Genomic DNA, 18657 nt, shown 5'->3' with positions numbered 1-18657 from the left:
GAGTGCCTGGAACTTGCTGCCAGAGGAGGTGCTGGAAGCAGCTACGATAGCGACGTTTAAGAGGCGTCTTGACAAATACATGAATAGGATGGGAATAGAGGGATATGGGCCCCGGAAGTGCAGAAGGTTTTAGTTTAGGCAGGCATCAAGATCGGCGCAGGCTTGGAGGGCCGATTGGCCTGTTCCTGTGCTGTACTGTTCTTTGTTCTTATATCCCTTTGTCGTCCCCTTAATGTCCTCTTCACAAATTACTTTCCTAACTATCTTTGTGTCATCAGCAAATTTAACAACCATACTTTCGGTCCCTTCATCTCAGTCATTTATATAAATTGTAAAAATGTTGAGGCCCCAGCACAGCTCCCTGTGGCACACCACTTGTTACATTTTGCCAAGCAGGAAATGACCCATTTATGCCTACTCCCTGTTTCCTGTTAGCTAGCCAATCTTTTATCCATGCCAATATGTTACCCTGTACACCATGAGCTTTTATTTTCTGCAATAAGCTTTGATGTGGCACATTATCAAATGCCTGAGATGTGTGGGATTTCACAGTCTGCAGCACATCAATGCACCAAGGTGGTGACTGATGCCCTGTTCAAGAGGGCCAGCGGATATAGGTGTTTTTACACCAAGCCGGAGAATCAAACTGAGAGAGGCATTGGGTTCAGGGCCATTGCTGGATTCCCCTCAGGTGCAGGGTGTGATCGACTGCCACAGGCAGCCATTAAGGCTCCCACAGACCAGCCAGCAGCCTTCATCAACAGAAAGGGCTTCCACTTGCTCATTGTACTGCAACCACCACAGACAGATCCTTCAGGTGTGAGCACAGTTCCCGGGAAGCAGCCATGACACATATATACTTCAGCATTCCCAGGTGCCAAAGCTTTTCACTGCCCTCACACCCCTCACACACCTTCAGGGGTGGACACTGGGAGACATGGGCTACTCACTGAGGACATGGCTACTAATGACTTTGAAGAACCCATGCACGAATGCAGAGGAGAGGTACAACACCTGGCACAGGGCAACCTGAACCATCGAGCAGGCCATAGGGATTCTGAAGATGCGATTTAGGAGTCTTGATCAATCCAGTGGAGCCCTTCAATGTGCCTCAGCAAGGGTCTCACGTGTCATGGTGGTCTGCTGTGCACTGCACAACCTGACACTGCAGAGGGGGAAGCTTTTGACCAATGAGAATCTTGTGGATCGTGATGCCTCCTCCAATGATGAGGATGTGGAAGAGGGTGCTGACCAGGCGATGCAACATGAAGGACCCCAGGGACCATGGACAAGGTGCAATGAGATATACACAAGGTAGGTTCAGGAAACACTAAATCACAAATGTTTCAAATCACCCTTACTACCTCTTAGATACCAATAAAGCCTTACCATTCTGCAGCCCTGCTGTCACCCATTTACTATTCCATCGCTGTGCGCCCAGTTGCTCATTGCACAGCGGCAAGGCTGAGGTATTGAATTCACGCAGCATTGCCCCTCGCAACCAGCCCCTTGAGGGAGACGGGGTATAACTGAAGTCCAAAAGGGCAGCAAAAAATGAAAGATTTATGAGCAATAGATTAATCCTTTATTTAATGCAACAGGAAACATGAGGCTCCACAGTTTGATCCTCTATTCACCCGTGTACCCCAGGTGCAGCTAGGTGCTCTTCTTAAATTTCTTACTCATGCTCCTATGTGGTGCTCCCCCTGCACTTTGCAGTTGAGTTGGAGGCAGGCTGTTGACCTTGCTGCCCTGTGGCTTGTGCTGACCTTGGTGGTCATCCTCTGGCTGCCTGAGGCCTCAAGGGCCCTGTCATGCTGAGGGGATCCTGCACAGGTGCAGGACCCTCCTCTGTTGTTGCGGCTACTGGAGGTGCTGGTGTCACTGGCAGAGGGGCTATGGAATTGACTGGGTGGTCATTCCCTCTCCACCAAATGCACCCTCTCATGTTGCCACATGCGAGATCCACAGAGAAAGGAAGTATGGAGTACTCACCTTGGTAGAATGAATAAGGTCATTGATGTGCTTGCAGCACTGGATCCAGGTTCTGGGGCTGACCGCACAGCTGCTGACCTCCTCTGTGATCTCCGTCCAGGCTTGGTTGGTGAGTCGTGCTGGTCTCCTTCTCTCCCTCCTGCGGAAGAGGACCTCTCCCCTTGCCCTTGCAGCCTGGAGAAGAGCCTGTCACCGCGGCATTGCTGAATCATGGGGTCAGCCTTGGTCTTCCTTTTGCCATTCTCGCTGCCGCTTTCCTGCCTTTTTTAAGATTTCCAGGCAGTCCCATTTTATTCAGTGCTGGCAGCCCTTTAAATATGACGCCAGCACCTGCCGCAGTGTGACCTCATGTTACCTCCACCGCCTCTCGGCCCGCCTCTGTTCCCTTATTGATTGGCCCCTGTGCCTCTCAACTGTTAATTGGCCGGCCACTGGAAGATCTCTTGTAGCCAGTCGATCCCCGCCCGAGCAGAAGAGGCTGCAGCTTCTGGTCCCGACGGTGGGACCTGCAGTCGAGCTGCAAAAATCAGCCCAATGCTTCCACTTGTGAAGGAGAAAAACTAGAGGCCATCAAGAAATCAAGTAGGTAACTCTGAAGAAACGTTGTTATCAGAGTGGTGAGAATGTGGAATGTGCTACCACGGGGTGTAGTTGAGGCAAATAGTAGAGATTCATTTAAGGGGAAGCTAGATCAGCATATGAGGGAAAAGGAGGAGGCATAAGTGGAGCAGAAACATCAGCATGGACTGGTTGGGCTGAATGGCCTGATTTTTTCTGTATATTCTATTTAATTCTATGCATTTTCTATTCATGACTGTAAGACCCATGGGCTCAAATTTGGATATTTTTTCTATTTTGTTTCCCCTATTGAGGACACTAACACTTGCTATGTAGGATTCTGTGGGTGCAAAGACACTCAAATATTGGGGCCCAACTATTATACAGTAAGTACAATAACATTTACAAATTCATCAATTGGCATTGTGATCAAAGATTCAGGAATATGTCCAACCACAGCCATGGACACACCAGACACAACATAGCAAGTTCAATCCTTATTGTCGACTGGAGCTTGTAATGAGTTATAGTCAACGGCCAATCTTTTGACTGTAAATTCAGAACATTTTGCAGAATCAGTATTAGCTGCTAATAGTGTACACATGCTAAATGCACCTAACGTAGCTCCTAACACTTTGGTTATTTCCAAACATTAATTAATGAGATTGGAATAAGCAAGCTCCATTGTATTCATTATAATATCTCTTCTGTATTTGCTAAGAATGCAATAGACCAGGCTATGAATGCTGTACGGATGCTGGCTGGTTCCCATCAAATTGTTATCTGGTCTCACTCTCTTCTGCCAAATCTATCATTACTTCAAGATCATTCTGGAGAACAAAGATAACCCGCAGCTTCTTTTCTCCACTACCAACTCTCCCCTGTTCTTTCCACATCAACCTCTGACAACAGTTCAAGGAGTTCATGGACTTCCTTTCATTAAGCTTGAAGGTATATCACTAAGCTTGAGTCTGTACATTATCCTGTCTCTGCTCCTTCCACCAGTCCTCTTGCCCATCAGGCCTAAGATGGCCCATCTCACTAATTTCTATTCCATCATCCCTCAAATCCTTTTCAAGCTCACCTGGTTCACGAGTCCCACATCCAATCTCTTGACTTCATTCTCATTAAACTGCTCATTAAACCCAATTTCCCTTCCTGATTTGAATGTTAGCTGACATTGTAAATGATTCTCTTTCCTCATGTTCTGATCCCTCCCTTTCAAAACCACTGTTATCACTCCCTCCTCAAAAAGCCACTGTTGATCCATCTGTCCCTGCAAACTACCACCCCATCTTTGACCTACCTTCTCTCTCCAACATCCTCGAACGTGTTGCCTCACAATTCCTTGCCCATTTGTCCTGGAATTCCATGGTTGAATCTCTGCAATCAGGTTTCCACCCTGCCACAGTACCAAAACAACTCTAAAGAAAGTCACTAACAAGATCCTCTATAACTGTGCACTATCCCTCTTCACCTTCCTCGATCTTTCTGTGGTGTTTGACACAGTCGGCAACACCAGCCTCCTGCAATGCCTCTGCTTTGTTGTTCAGTTCAGTGAGGCTGCCATTGCCACCAAAGACAGATCAAATGATCATGCATCTCATCAGTATTTCTGGAAAAGTTTTGCTTGAAAAATGGTGCATTTCAATATAATTTGCAGTGTTTGAAATGCTTTGAGATGTTCAACTTCAGCCTTAAAAATGAGACTGCTCTTCTGTGCTTTGTAAAGTAGCAAAGACATGTCTCAATGAATGAGTCGGATTCCGGAAAGGTGAATAAAAGTAAGTTGTAAAATTGTCAAAAGTCCTTAAACAGATATATTTTTGACTGGAAAACTGCAAAAGCTAATATAAAAACAGGAAGTGTGAATGCAAATTAACATTATGTTGTAAAATGTGCCTTCTTTGTGGATCTTAAAGCAGTTGTTAAAGGGTAGCTTTAGTTCAGAAATGTGCACCATTATTCATGCAGGAATGTAGCTTTGCTCTATGAAACTGTGGGGAAATGCCACATAACTCCTGGGAGACACAAGAATCATATTTATGCACATCATAGGCATTGGCTAAAGAGTGACATGACCGGCTCCTCTGAGTCGTGAAGTTAGATCCAAGTCCACGGCACCATGGGTGTCTCAGCTGCATCAGGGGGAGGAAGAAGAGTGGAAAAGCAATCTTGGTAGGGGGTTTTGATAATGAGGGAAACAGACAGGTGCTTCTGTGGCCATAGACGAAACTCCAGGATAGTATACTGCCTTCCCGGTGGCAGGATCAAGCAGTATCATAGAGGAAGAATGCCCAGTAGTCGTACAAATGGGCAGATATTTTCCAAATGCACTGGCATACCTAAGTTGTAAAAGGACACTGTGCATGTCTGCTCTGACTCAGTGTTTACCATGTGTCCCATGAAATGGAGCAAGCAACAAACACCAAGTATGGTGTCAACCCAAGATATCACAGAATCGCGGAATGACAGAATAATACAGTGCAGACGAGGCCCTTTGGCCCATCGAGTCTGCACCGATGCATTATAGACACCTGACCTGTCTACCTAATGCCATTTGCCAGCACTTGGCCCATAGCCTTGAATGTTATGACGTGCCAAGTGCTCATCCAGGTACTTTTTAAAGGATGTGAGGCAACCCGCCTCTACCACCCTCCCAGGCAGTGCATTCCAGACCGTCACCACCCTCTGGGTAAAAAAGTTCTTCCTCAAATTCCTCTTAAACCTCCCGCCCCTCACCTTAAATTTGTGACCCCTCGTAACTGTCCCTTCAACTAACGGGAACAGCTGCTCCCTATCCACCCTGTCCATGCCCCTCATAATCTTGTACACCTCAATCAGGTCACCCCTCAGTATTTTCTGCTCCAGCGAAAATAACCCAAGCCTATCCAACCTCTCTTCATAGCTTAAATGTTCCATCCCAGGCAACATCCTGGTTAATCGCCTCTGCACCCCCTCCAATGCAATCACATCCTTCCTATAATGTGGCGACCAGAATTGCACACAGTACTCCAGCTGTGGCCTTGTCAAAGTTCTGTACTACTCCAACATGACCTCCCTGCTTTTGTAATCTATGCCTCAATTGATAAAGGCAAGTGTCCCATATGCCTTTTTCACCACCCTATTAACCTGCCCTTCTGCCTTCAGAGATCTATGGACAAACACGCCAAGGTCCCTTTGTTCCTCAGAACTTCCCAGTGTCAGGCCATTCATTGAATACTTCCGTGTCACATTACTCCTTCCAAAGAGTATCACCTCACACTTTTCAGCGTTAAATTCCATCTGCCACTTTTCTGCCCATTTGACCATCCCGTCTATATCTTCCTGTAACTCAAGACACTCCACCTCACTGTTAACCACTCGGCCAATCTTTGTGTCATCCGCGAACTTACTGATCCTACCCCCCACATAGTCATATTTGTCGTTTATATAAATGACAAACAATAGGGGACCCAGCACAGATCCCTGTGGTATGCCACTGGACACTGGCTTCCAGTCACTAAAACAGCCATCTGTCATCACTCTCTGTCTCCTGCAGCTAAGCCAATTTTGAATCCACCTTATCAAGTTACCCCGTATCCCATGTGCATTTGCTTTCTTGATAAGTCTCCCATGTGGGACCTTGTCAAAGGCTTTGCTGAAATCCATGTAAACTACATCAACTGCACTACCCTCATCTACACACCTGGTCACATGCTCAAAAAATTCAATCAAATTTGTTAGGCATGACCTCCCTCTGACAAAGCCGGGTGCTGTTTGTTCACAGACTCACTTAACTTGGCTGCTGCCCTGGGAATTTTGGCAATGCACATCTTCCTTCAGGTGCTTTATTTCAACAGCCATCACTTTTTAATCTACATGCAGAACAGGGCTGCCAATAACCAGTTCCAGTGCTTGCAAACAGGGTGTATTGGGGAGTCAGCTAACATGTGACCCTGATTCTTTATAAGGAGAAAGTTCAGGCCTGGAGATAATAACAGAAGTTGGGACAGGTAAGTTCTGAGACCTCCCTCAAGTTCATTGCTCGTATCATCCTTTACTTTTCATTCTTTTACCTTATTCACGCCCTCCATCATACAAATACGCACTACAGAATAATATTTTGGGGAATTCTCAAATGTGACTCACAATGTAACCAGGTACATAGACTCTGAGCGTCACAGGTGCTCCTGCCTTGCATTGTGATATATTCTATTAGATGCTTAGAAAGTCTGCTTCCCTGCAATGTCCAGCTGTATTACAAGTGCTGGACAGGGCATTAGCAGCCCATTTATAAAAGAAACACAGTTTTGCATTTTAATAGCATCTTATTCCATCTGTCAGCATCTAATAGACCATTAATTACTTTTTAAATCATTCTTAAGCAGGTAACGTAGCAGCTTCTTTTCTCATATCAAGATCCCACAAACAGCACAGGACAATAGCCGGAATTTTATGTTGGGTGGGAGACCCCACCCACCGGCCGAAAAGTCCGTGGCGAGCCCACCTCCACCTGGCCTGGGGAGCCACACCGGGATTATTCACTCCCAAGACCCTCAATTGGCCTTTTGTGGGACTTCCATCTCTTTGAGGCAGGAGGTCCTGCCTCATGGAGCTGCCGGCCAATCAGCAGGCTGGCAGCTCTTAGACTGAGCGGTGCCACTGGGAGCAGTGGCTGGCACTGCTGGGACTACACCCGGCCAATGGAAGCGAGAGGAAGGATGGCCCTGGAACTAAGGTAGGTTTTTGGGGTCTCTCTGGGGACAACTGCCTGGGCCCTGGCAAGGCAAGGAGGGTCATTTAACAGCAGGGTGAGGGGGGGGGTGGTGAAAGTGCTGTTCAGTGGGAGAAGTTGGGCCGTGGGAGGCCCTCCAAGCGGCATAGGCAAGAAGGCTGCCAGCAGCGGCAGGAGGCAGCGCTTAAGTGGCAGATAATTGACCTCTTAAGGGCCTTGATTGGCCTGGGGCGGGTAGGCCGTTTCTTGATGCCGCCGCCCCGCGTAAAATTGCATCAGGGCTGGGAAGGCGTCGGGAACGGCCCCCACCCCCACCCCCGGACTCCTACTGAATTCTACATCCCCCCCCACCCCGCCACCGGTCTGTTCGTTGGATGGCTGTAAAATTCCAGCCAATCTATCAGTTAATTCAGTTTTTGGTGTCTTAATGAAAGGAGGAATATTGGGCAGAACCTCCTGCATTTCTTCAAACAACGTTATGAGATCTTTAATATTCTCTTGAAGCAAAGAAAAGGTTCCATTTGGATTCATATAAATTTCTAAAATTGACCATCAGGAAAAGGCCAGCTGGTCCATCAAGCCTGCCCCACATCACATGATGGCTGGAGCATCGTGAGAAAACATGTCCCACCCCCAGCCTCAAATCACCACCTCCCTCCACCATGTAATGTCCTGAGAAAGATGAAAAAGCCAGGACTAAAAAGGGAAAAATTCCTTTGGAAAATCCCTCTCTGATCCCCTCAGGTGATCAGAGCCAGCCCAGGAGATCACATGGATCAAGTGATATCTAGAAAGACACTTATCTCTGTATGGTGTCATTTCTGACTCAGTCCAGAACCAGGCCAGCTCCCTCTTGAAGGTAGACAGAGAGTCAGCATCCAACACATCAACCAGCAATGTATTCCAGAGGCTCATTACTCTCAGGGGAAAGAAGAACTGCCGATCATCCAGTCTATTCCTATTGTTATGACCAGGTGAGAAAGGTGTCGAGGGGTCTTTTATTGTCTTCACCTGGTCTGATTGTAACAGGGTTTAATTTTAAACATACTGTGTTTTGAGCTCCCCCTTTGTGAATCCTTGTTCGTCGCTTTCCAATTATAAGGCTAAGAAATGAGAACACCAGGTTTTCTTTAGATTTAAAGTGAAATTTATTAAACCTTAAACTTAAACTCTAATATAGTTAACACCTACGGATATACAACGTGCCTATGCTAGCATGCACATGTGATACACACATGCAGATAGGGACAGAAAAGAGAAGAAAAATAAAATGGAGAGGTATGAGGCAGTCTCTAAAAAGGGATTTCTCGTTACTTTTTTCTGTGTTTCCAGCTCGCCATAAAGTCCTTGATTGTACACAGCTCTTACTTTTTGTTGGGGCCCAGTATTCTTCTTAAACCTTGTTCACTATAGGAGAATCTTCTCTCTTGGGGTTCATACGTCTTCAATGGTTTCCGAAGCTGGTGAGAGCAAGATGAGAGCAGACAGGAGAAAGGTCTTCTCAGTCCAGGAGAAAACAGCCTTCGGATTTCTTTCCCTGTTGGAAGTTCAAATTCAGAAAAACAGTCAGTCATGTGACTAAAACTGATCTGACCACTTCTTCTGTGCATTGGGGAAGCAATGACTGGTTACCCTTGTTCCAACACTGTCTGCTACTATGCAAATGTCTTTCCAGTCAGGGGCTTGCAATTTTAAGTTGTAATGTTCAGGTGGCAAAATAATGTGTGCCTCAGTCTTGGCAGGTTTGAGCCTTGCCTGACACGATATTTACATAGTTTAAAATCATGTCACTCAATGATTCCCAATCTGTTAAACTGGGCTAATCGATCAATCGATATGCTATCCAGTTGTTTAATTAGTTTATAGCGCACAGTCAGGTCACTGCTATGTTTATACTGCCCGAGATGGATGGAGTACTGCATTGAAATATCTGCCTAGATTATGTACTTCGCCCCTGGAACCACAACCTTCTGACTCTGAGGCAAGTAACATGATAGCTTGAAGTTACCTTTTGATATCCGAGCATAATTGGTGAACTGGGAGAACAAGATATTGTTAAGAGAGAGCAAGTATGTGGTTTATGCGGGATAGTCATGTCTGATGAATTAGCTGGATGTCTTTGAGGAGGTTCTAGGTCTGGTGGATGAGAATGAGGCAGTGGATTCTGTCTACCTAAAGATGAGGGAGGAATTTGAACCTGTTCTACATAACAGACTGATTCAGTCGGTCTGTGCCCATGGGACAGATGGCAATGTATTGGCTGAATTGATGCACGACTAAGAAGCAGCAAAAGGTGTGGAATCTGGTTGCCAATGTAATTCAACAGTGTTTGGTATTGGGGGGAATCACTGTTTATATTTTTTATAAATCACTAAGAAAGGGAATTTGTCTTAATTTGCAAATTCAAACTGGATTGGCCAATAGTGCTGACCAATCTACCATCATAAGGATTATGTCCAGGTTTGATCAGTAGGTAGCAAGATGGCAGTGAAATCTGTATTATATTGTTAATGTGCTTTTAGAATTAAATGAGGATAGTGGACTTTGGGTCAAAGTAACAGGAATTTATTTGTAGGGGTCTTATCTCTAAGTTATCTACATGAACACTGAGCAACAGGAGATTCAGGCTTGTAACATCACATCCTGTGATGATGCTTAATGTCTATATGCATAATCTACCCAGCAACAGCTTATGTACCTTATGCGACAGAATTTGCTGAAAAAATAATGGCATGTGAATGGGGCAAGCTGTTATTAATGTGAAAATCAGCCAGCAAGTTATGGTGAGGAAGGGATACCCCATGAGTTGTGAATTGCCACAAGTTGCTGGATGATTTGTGCACTCTACGGTTGGCTTCATGAAAACGACAGCTCGCTCTTAACCCACCTGACTGTTTTCAAGAAGTTGATGCATTTGCACATTAATTGCAGATTAAACTCACCAGTGAGTAATTACTAATTAAATACCCTTTTAATGATTGTTAATGACTGACAATCAACCACTTTGTTCAGAAAGTGTACAATTAAAACTGTGTAGTCTCATTCATTCAGGTTGTGAATTGTTACTAGAGATCTAAAAAAATGTCATTTTTTTACTTAATTTTCTTTCTATCTCTTTTTGCTCTTACGTAATCCGAGCTTTCTTTCCCTCTCTTTATTCCTCTTTCTGTACCTGATTTGACATTGAATTCACCCACTCTATTTAACCCACTTTCTCAGTCCCTCCTCTGTTTATTTTTCAATCCTTTAATCTCATTGGTTCAGGAAATACACTGTTAGTCCCAGTGTTCACCAAGTTCCCAGATGCCTGTTACCCTTGCTGCACATTATCAGCTTGCACTTCCAACAAGGTCATGGTCAAAAATATTTTGAGCTGAAGGGTGCAGGAACAAGTCTCGCTATCAGGGCAGAAGGTGAGATGTCCGTTGCAGTAAATACTGGGCCACAGATTATTAGACAGGAGCAGTATGAGTCTGATTCCTGCACTGAGTTGAAAGGAAATGTTGTCTGTCCTGGAACTTTATTCTTTGGAAAGAAGTAAAAAGAGATGAATCTTGATTAAAAAAATCTTTAAAATTTTCACAAGTATGGAGCATTGAAATTCAGAAAAGGATCCAAGGAAAATAAGAAACTTAGACAACTCTTACTCAGTAAAAGGGTGACAGAATTGTGGAACAGATTACCAGTGTTGCAGGTGGAGCAAAAAAAACCAGGAAGTTTATAAATGGGATGCTGGGCTATCAGTTCCAGAACCACAATAAGAATATAAGAGCAAATAAAATAGGAGCAAGTGTGGACCATACGGCCCCTCGAGCCTGCTCCGCCATTTAATACTATCATAGCTGATCCTCGGCCTTAACTCCGCTTTCCCACTCACTCCCCATATCCTCGATTCCCTGTGAGACCAAAAATCTGTCTATCTCAGCCTTAAATATATTCAATGATGGAACATGAACAACCCTCTGGGGTAGAGAACTCCAAAGATTCACAACCCTTTGAGTGAAGAAATTTCTCCTCATCTCAGTCCCCTGTGCTCCACTCCCCTGTGCACCTCCCTCCTGTGCACCTCTATCCTGTGCACCTCTATTCTGTGCACCTTAGTCCTGTGCACCTCACTCATGCACAGGTCCCTCATCTGCACCACTCCACTGTGCACCTCTCTCCTGTGCACCTCCCTGTGCAAATCTGTCCGATGCAACACAATCCTGATCACCTCCCTCCTGATCACCTCTCTCCTGTGCACCTCCCTCCTGATCACCTCCCTCCTGTGCACCTGCCTCCTGTGCACCTGCCTCCTGTGAACATCCCTCTTGTGCAAATCCCTCCTGTGCACCTCACTCCTGTGCACCTCACTCCCGTGCACCTCACTCCCGTGCACCTCACTCCCGTGCACCACTCTCCTATGGACCACTCTCCTAGGCACCACTCTCCTATGCACCACTCTCCTATGCACCACTCTCCTGTTCACATCCCTCCTGTGCACCTCCCTCCTGCGCAACTGCCTCCTGTGCATGTCTCTCCTGTGCACCTCACTCCTGCACAGTTCCCTCCTCTGCACCACTCCACTGTGCACCTCTCTCCTGTGAACCTCCCTGTGCAACTCAGTCCAATGCAACACAATCCTGTGCACCACTCTCCTGATCATCTCCCTCCTGTGCACCTGCCTCCTATGAACATCCCTCCTGTGCACATCACTTCTGTGCACCTCCCTCCTGTGAACAACCCTCTTGTGCACATCTCTTCTGTGCACCTCCGACCTGTGCACCTCCCTGTGCATCTTAGTCGTATGCGCCACAATCCTGTGCATCTCCCTGCAGTGCATATCCCTCCTGTGCACCTCTGTGCTGTGCAACTCTCTCCTGTGCAGCTGGCTCCTGTACACCTCCCTCCTGTGCACCTACGTCCTGTGCCCTCCTGTGCATCTCAGTCCTGTGCACCTCACTCCTGCACAGGACCCTCCTCTGCACCACTCCCCTGTGCACATCCCTACTGTTCACCTCCCTGCTATGGACCTCTATTCTGTGCCCCTCCGTCCTCTGCACCTCCCTCCTCTGCACCTCCCTCCTCTGCATCTCCCTCCTCTGCACCTCCCTCCTCTGCACTTCTCTCTTCTGCACTTCTCTCTTCTGCACTTCTCTCTTCTGCACCTCCCTCCTGTGCACGTCTATTCTGTGCAACACCCTGCTGGGAACCTCCCTCCTGTGCACCTCCCTCCTGTGCACCTCTCTCCTGTGACACTCCCTCCTGTGACACTCCCTCCTGTGACACTCCCTCCTGTGCACCTCTCCCCTGTGCACCACCATCCCTTACTCCTCTCCCGTCAGCGCACCTCCCGTCAGCGCACCTCCTGTCTGCGCACCTCCCGTCTGCGCACCTCTCTCCTGCGCACCTCTCTCCTGCGCACCTCTCTGCTGTGCACCTCCCTCCTGTCCACCTCTCTCCTCTGCACGTCTCATCTGTGCACCTGTCTCCTGTGAAGATCCCTCCTGTGCACCTCTATTCCGTGCCACTCCCTCCTGTGCACATCTCTTTTGTGCACCTCCATCCTGTGCACCTCCCTCCTGCGCACCTCCCTCCTGTGCACCTCCCTCCTGTGCACCTCTCTTCTGTGCAGCTCCCTCCTGTGTACCTGTCTCCTGTATTCCTCCCTCCTGTATTCCTCCCTCCTGTGCAGAACTCTCATGTGCACCTCTCTCCTGTGCACCTCTCTCCTGTGACATTCCTCCTGTGCACTTTCCTCCTGTGTACATCTATTCTATTCAACTCCCTGCTGGGCACCTCCCTACTATGCACCTATCTCCTGTGCACTACCCTCCCTTACTCCTCTCCCCTGTGCACCTCCCTCCTGTGCACCTCCCTCCTGTGCACCTCCGTCCTGTATACCTCACCCTGTGCACTTCCCTCTCGTGCACCTCCATCCTGTGCAGCGCCCTACTGTGCACCTCCATCCTGTTCACCTCTCTCCTGTGCACCTCCCTCCCTTTCACCTCACTCCTGTGCACCTCACTCCTGTGCACTTCTCTCTTGCTCACCTCCGTCCTGTTCACCTCTCTCCCGTGCACCTCACTCCCGTGCACCTCACTCCCGTGCACCTCACTCCTGTGCACCACTCTCCTGTGCACCACTCTCCTGTGAAGATCCCTCCTGTGCACCTCTATTCTGTGCCACTCCCTCCTGTGTACATCTTTTTTGTGCACCTCCCTCCTGTGCACCTCACTCCTGTGCACCTCCCAACTCTTCACCTCTCTTCTGTGCAGCTGCCTCCTGTGTACCTGTCTCCTGTATTCCTCCCTCCTGTGCAGAACTCTCATGTGCACCTCTCTCCTGTGCACCTCTCTGCTGTGACATTCCTCCTGTGCACTTTCCTCCTGTGTACATCTATTCTATTCAACTCCCTGCTGGGCACCTCCCTACTGTGCACCACTCTCCTGTGCACCACCCTCCCTTACTCCTCTCCCCTGTGAACCTCCATCCTGTGCAGCGCCCTACTGTGCACCTCCGTCCTGTTCACCACTGTTCTGTGCACATCTCTCCTGTGCACCTCTCTCCTGTGCACCTCTCTCCTGTGCACCTGCATCCTGTGCACCTCTCTCCTGTGCACCTGCATCCTGTGCACCTGCATCCTGTGCACCTACATCTTGTGCACCTCCCTCCTGTGCACCTCCCTCCTGTGCACCTCCCTCCTGTGCACCTCACTCCTGTGCACATCTCTCCTGTGCACATCTCTCCTGTGCACCTGCATCCTGTGCACCTGCATCCTTTGAACCACCCTCCTGTGCACCTCTCCCCTGTGCACCTCTCCCCTGTGCACCTCTCCCCTGTGCACCTCCCCCCTGTAAACTTTCCTCCTGTGCACCTCTCTGCTGTGCACCTCCCTCCTGTCCACCTCTCTCCTCTGCACCTGTCTCCTGTGTTCCTCTCTCCTGCGCAGAACTCTCCTCTGCAGAACTCTCCTGTGCACCTCTCTGCTGTGCACCTTCCTCCTGTGCACCTTCCTCCTGTGCACCTTCCTCCTGTGTACCTTCCTCCTGTGCCCCTCTCTCCTGTGCCCCTCTCTCCTGTGCCCCTCTCTCCTGTGCCCCTCTCTCCTGTGAACCTCTCTCCTGTGAACCTCTCTCCTGTGAACCTCCCTCCTGTGCACCTCCCTCCTGTGCACCTCTCCCCTGTGCACCACCCTCCCTTACTCCTCTCCCCTGTGCACCTCCCTCCTGTGCACATCCCTTCTGTGTACCTCACTCCTGTGTACCTCACTCCTGTATACCTCACCCTGTGCACTACTCTCTCCTGTGCACTACTCTCTCGTGTGCACTACTCTCTCGTGTGCACTACTCTCTCGTGTGCCCCTCCATCCTCTGCAGCTCTCTGCTGTGCCCCTCTCTGCTGTGCACCTCTCTGCTGTCCACCTCTCTGCTGTCCACCTCTCTGCTGTCCACCTCTCTGCTGTCCACCACTCTCCTCTGCATGTCTCATGTGTGCACCTGTCTCCTGTGAAGATCCCTCCTGTGTACATCTATTCTGTGAACCTCACTCCTGTGAATGTCCCTCCTGTGCACGTCCCAACTCTTCACCTGTCTCCTGTGCTCCTCCCTCCTGTGCTCCTCCTTCCTGTGTTGCTCCCTCCTGTGTTGCTCCCTCTTGTGCAGAACTCTCCTGTGCAGAACTCTCCTGTGCAGAACTCTCCTGTGCACCTCTCTCCTGTGCACCTCTCTCCAGTGCCCCTCCCTCCTGTGCCCCTCCCTCCTTTGCCCCTCCCTCCTGTATTCCTCTTACCCTTACTCCTCTCCCCTGTGCACCTCCCTCCTGTGCACATCCCTTCTGTGTACCTCACTCCTGTATCCCTCACCCTGCGCACTACTCTCTCCTGTGCACAACATCTCTCCTGTGCACCTTCCTCCTGTGCCCCTCTCTCCTGTGAACCTCCCTCCTGTGAACCTCTCTCCTGTGAACCTCTCTCCTGTGAACCTCTCTCCTGTGCACCTCTCTCCTGTGCACCTCCGTCCTGTGCACCTCCCTCCAGTGCGTCTCACTCCTGTGCCCCTCCCTCCTGTGCACCTCCCTCCTGTGCACCGCCCTCCTGTGCACCGCCCTCCTGTGCACCTCTCCCCTGTGCACCTCTCCCCTGTGCACCACCCTCCCTTACTCCTCTCCCCGGTGCACCTCCCTCCTGTGCACATCCCTTCTGTGTACCTCACCCTCTGCACTACTCTCTCCTGTGCACTACTCTCTCCTGTGCACCAGAGTGCCTTGCCCCTCCCTCCTGTGCCCCTCCCTCCTGTGCCCCTCCCTCCTGTGCCCCTCTCTCCTGTGCACCTCCCTCCTGTGCACCTCCCTCCTGTGCACCTCTCCCCTGTGCACCACCCTCCCTTTCTCCTCTCCCGTCTGTGCACCTCCCGTCTGTGCACCTCCCTTCAGTGCACCTCCCTCCAGTGCACCTCACTCCTGTGCACCTCACTCCTGTGCACCTCACTCCTGTGCACTTCTCTCTTGTGCACCTCCATCCTGTGCTGCGCCCTACTGTGCACATGCATCCTGTTCACCTCTATCCTGTTCACATCTCTCCTGTGCACCTCCGTCCCTTGCACCTCCCTCCCGCGCGCCTCCCCCCTGCGCGCCTGCCCCCTGCGCGCCTGCCCCCTGCGCGCCTGCCCCCTGCGCACCTCTCTGCAGTTCACCTCCCTCCTGTCCAACTCTCTCCTCTGCACGTCTCATCTGTGCACCTGTATCCTGTGAAGATCCCTCCTGTGCACCTCTATTCTGTGCCACTCACTCCTGTGCACACCTTTTTTGTGCACCTCCCTCCTGTGCACCTCCCTCCTGTGCACCTCCCTCCTGTGCACCTCTCTTCTGTGCAGCTGCCTCCTGTGTACCTGTCTCCTGTATTCCTCCCTCCTGTGCAGAACTCTCATGTGCACCTCTCTCCTGTGCACCTCTCTGCTGTGACATTCCTTCTGTGCACTTTCCTCCTGTGTGCATCTATTCTGTTCAACTCCCTGCTGGGCACCTCCCTACTGTGCACCTATCTCCTGTGCACCATCCTCCCTTACTCCTCTCCCCTGTGAACCTCCCTCCTGTCAAGCTCCCTCCTGTGCACCTCCCTCCTGTATACCTCACCCTGTGCACTTCTCTCTTGTGCACCTCCATCCTGTGCAGCGCCCTACTGTGCACCTCCGTCCTGTTCACCTCTGTTCTGTGCACCTCTCTCCTGTGCACCTCCCTCCCTTACACCTCACCCCTGTGCACATCTCTCCTGTGGACCTCTCTCCTGTGCACCTCTCTCCTGTGCACCTCTCTCCTGTGCACCTGCATCCTGTGCACCTGCATCCTGTGCACCTCCCTCCTGTGCTCCCTCCTGTGCACCTCCCTACTGTGCACCTCCCTCCTGTGCACCTCCCTCCTGTGCACCTCTCTCCTGTGCACCTCTCTCCTGTGCACCTCTCTCCTGTGCACCTACATCCTTTGAACCACTCTCCTGTGCACCTCCCTCCTGTGCACCTCCCACCTGTGCACCTCCCGCCTGTGCACCTCCCGCCTGTGCACCTCTCCCCTGTGCTCCTCTCCCCTGTGCACCTCTCCCCTGTGCACCTCTCCCCTGTGCACCTCCCCCCTGTACACCTCCCCACTGTAAACTTCCCCCCTGTGCACTTCTCCCTGTGCCCCTCCATCCTCTGCAACTCTCTGCTGTGCCCCTCTCTGCTGTGCCCCTCTCTGCTGTGCCCCCCCTCCTCCTGTGCACCTCTCTGCTGTTCACCTCTCTGCTGTTCACCTCTCTGCTGTTCACCTCTCTGCTGTTCACCTTCCTCCTGTCCACCTCCCTCCTGTCCGCCTCCCTCCTGTCCGCCTCCCTCCTGTCCACCTGTCTCCAGTGAAAGTCCCTCCTGTGCACCTCCCAATTCTTCACTTGTCTCCTGTGTTACTCTCTCCTGTGCTCCTCTCTCCTGTGCACCACTCTCCTGTGCACCACTCTCCTGTGCACCACTCTCCTGTGCACCTCCCTCCGTTACACCTCACTCCTGTGCACCTCACTCCTGTGCACCTCACTCCTGTCCACCTCTCTCCTGTGCAACTACATCCTGTGCACCTACATCCTTTGCACCACTCTCCTGTGCACCACTCTCCTGTGCACCACTCTCCTGTTCACCACTCTCCTGTGAAGATCCCTCCTGTGCACCTCCCTCCTGTGCAACACTCCCCTGTGCATCTTCCTCCTGTGCAACGCACTTCTGTGCACCTCACCCCTGTGGAATTCTCCCCTGTGCATCTCTCAACTCTGCACCTCCCTCCTGTGCATCTCTCTCCTGTGCACCTCTCCGCTTTGCATCTCTCTCTTGTGCACCTCCCTCTGTGCACTTTCCTCCTGTGCACCTCTCAACTGTGCACCTCCCTCCTTGGCACCACTCGCCTGTGCAGCTCCTTCCTGTGCACCTCTCACCTTTGCACATTCCTCCTGTGCACTTCTCTCCTATACACATCCCTCCTTTGCATCACTCTCCTGTGCACCACTGTCCTGTGCACGACCCTCCTGTGCACCACTCTCCTGTGCACCACCCTCCTGTGCACCTCCCTCCTGTGCACCTCCCTCCTGTGCACCTCTCTCCTGTGCACAATCCTCCTGTGCACTTCTCTCCTATACACATCGCTCCTATACACATCCCTCCTGTGCACCACTCTCCTGTGCACCACTCTCCTGTGCACCTGCCTCCTGTGCACCACTCTCCTGTGCACCACTCCCCTGTGCACCACTCTCCTGTGCACCACCCTCCTGTGCATCATTCTCCTGTGCACCTCCCTCCTGTGCACCTCCCTCCTGTGCACATCCCTCCTGTGCACCACTCTCCTGTGCACCACTCTCCTGTGCACCTGCCTCCTGTGCACCACACTCCTGTGCACCACTCCCCTGTGCACCACTCTCATGTGCACCACCCTCCTGTGCATCATTCGCCTGTGCACCTCCCTCCTGTGCACCTCCCACCTGTGCACCTCTCTCCTGTGCACCTCTCTCCTGTGCACATTCCTCCTGTTGACTTCTCTCCTATACACATCCCTCCTATACACATCCCTCCTGTGCACCACTCGCCTGTGCACCAATCTCCTGTGCACCACTCTCCTGTGCACCTCCCTCCTGTGCACCACTCTCCTGTGCAGCACTCTCCTGTGCACCTCCCTCCTGTGCATCACTCTCCTGTGCATCACTCTCCTGTGCACCACTCTCCTGTGCAGCATTCTCCTGTGCACCTCCCTCCTGTGTACCTTCCTCCTGTGCACCTCTCTCCTGTGCGCCTCCCTCCTGTGCGCCTCCCTCCTGTGCAACTCTCTCCTGTGCAACCCCCTCCTGTGCACCTCCCTCCTGAGCACCTCCCCCTGTGCACCTTCCTCCTGTGCAACGCACT

General features: G+C 50.7%; 1 protein-coding gene across 1 annotated transcript in view; it reads left to right on the top strand.

Annotated features, from left to right (window-relative positions):
• LOC137356075 (rap guanine nucleotide exchange factor 2-like) overlaps positions 1-18657 on the top strand; it is a 179701-nt gene that overhangs the window by 75422 nt on the left and 85622 nt on the right. Inside the window, exon 16 of the mRNA XM_068021904.1 lies at positions 2526-2541. Coding sequence (XP_067878005.1) covers positions 2526-2541 — 16 coding nt within the window. The remainder of the gene's footprint in view (positions 1-2525; positions 2542-18657) is intronic.

The sequence above is a fragment of the Heterodontus francisci genome, chromosome 1 (assembly GCF_036365525.1).
Source record: "Heterodontus francisci isolate sHetFra1 chromosome 1, sHetFra1.hap1, whole genome shotgun sequence".
Taxonomy (NCBI): domain Eukaryota; kingdom Metazoa; phylum Chordata; class Chondrichthyes; order Heterodontiformes; family Heterodontidae; genus Heterodontus; species Heterodontus francisci.
This window is presented reverse-complemented; position numbering and strand designations above follow the sequence as displayed.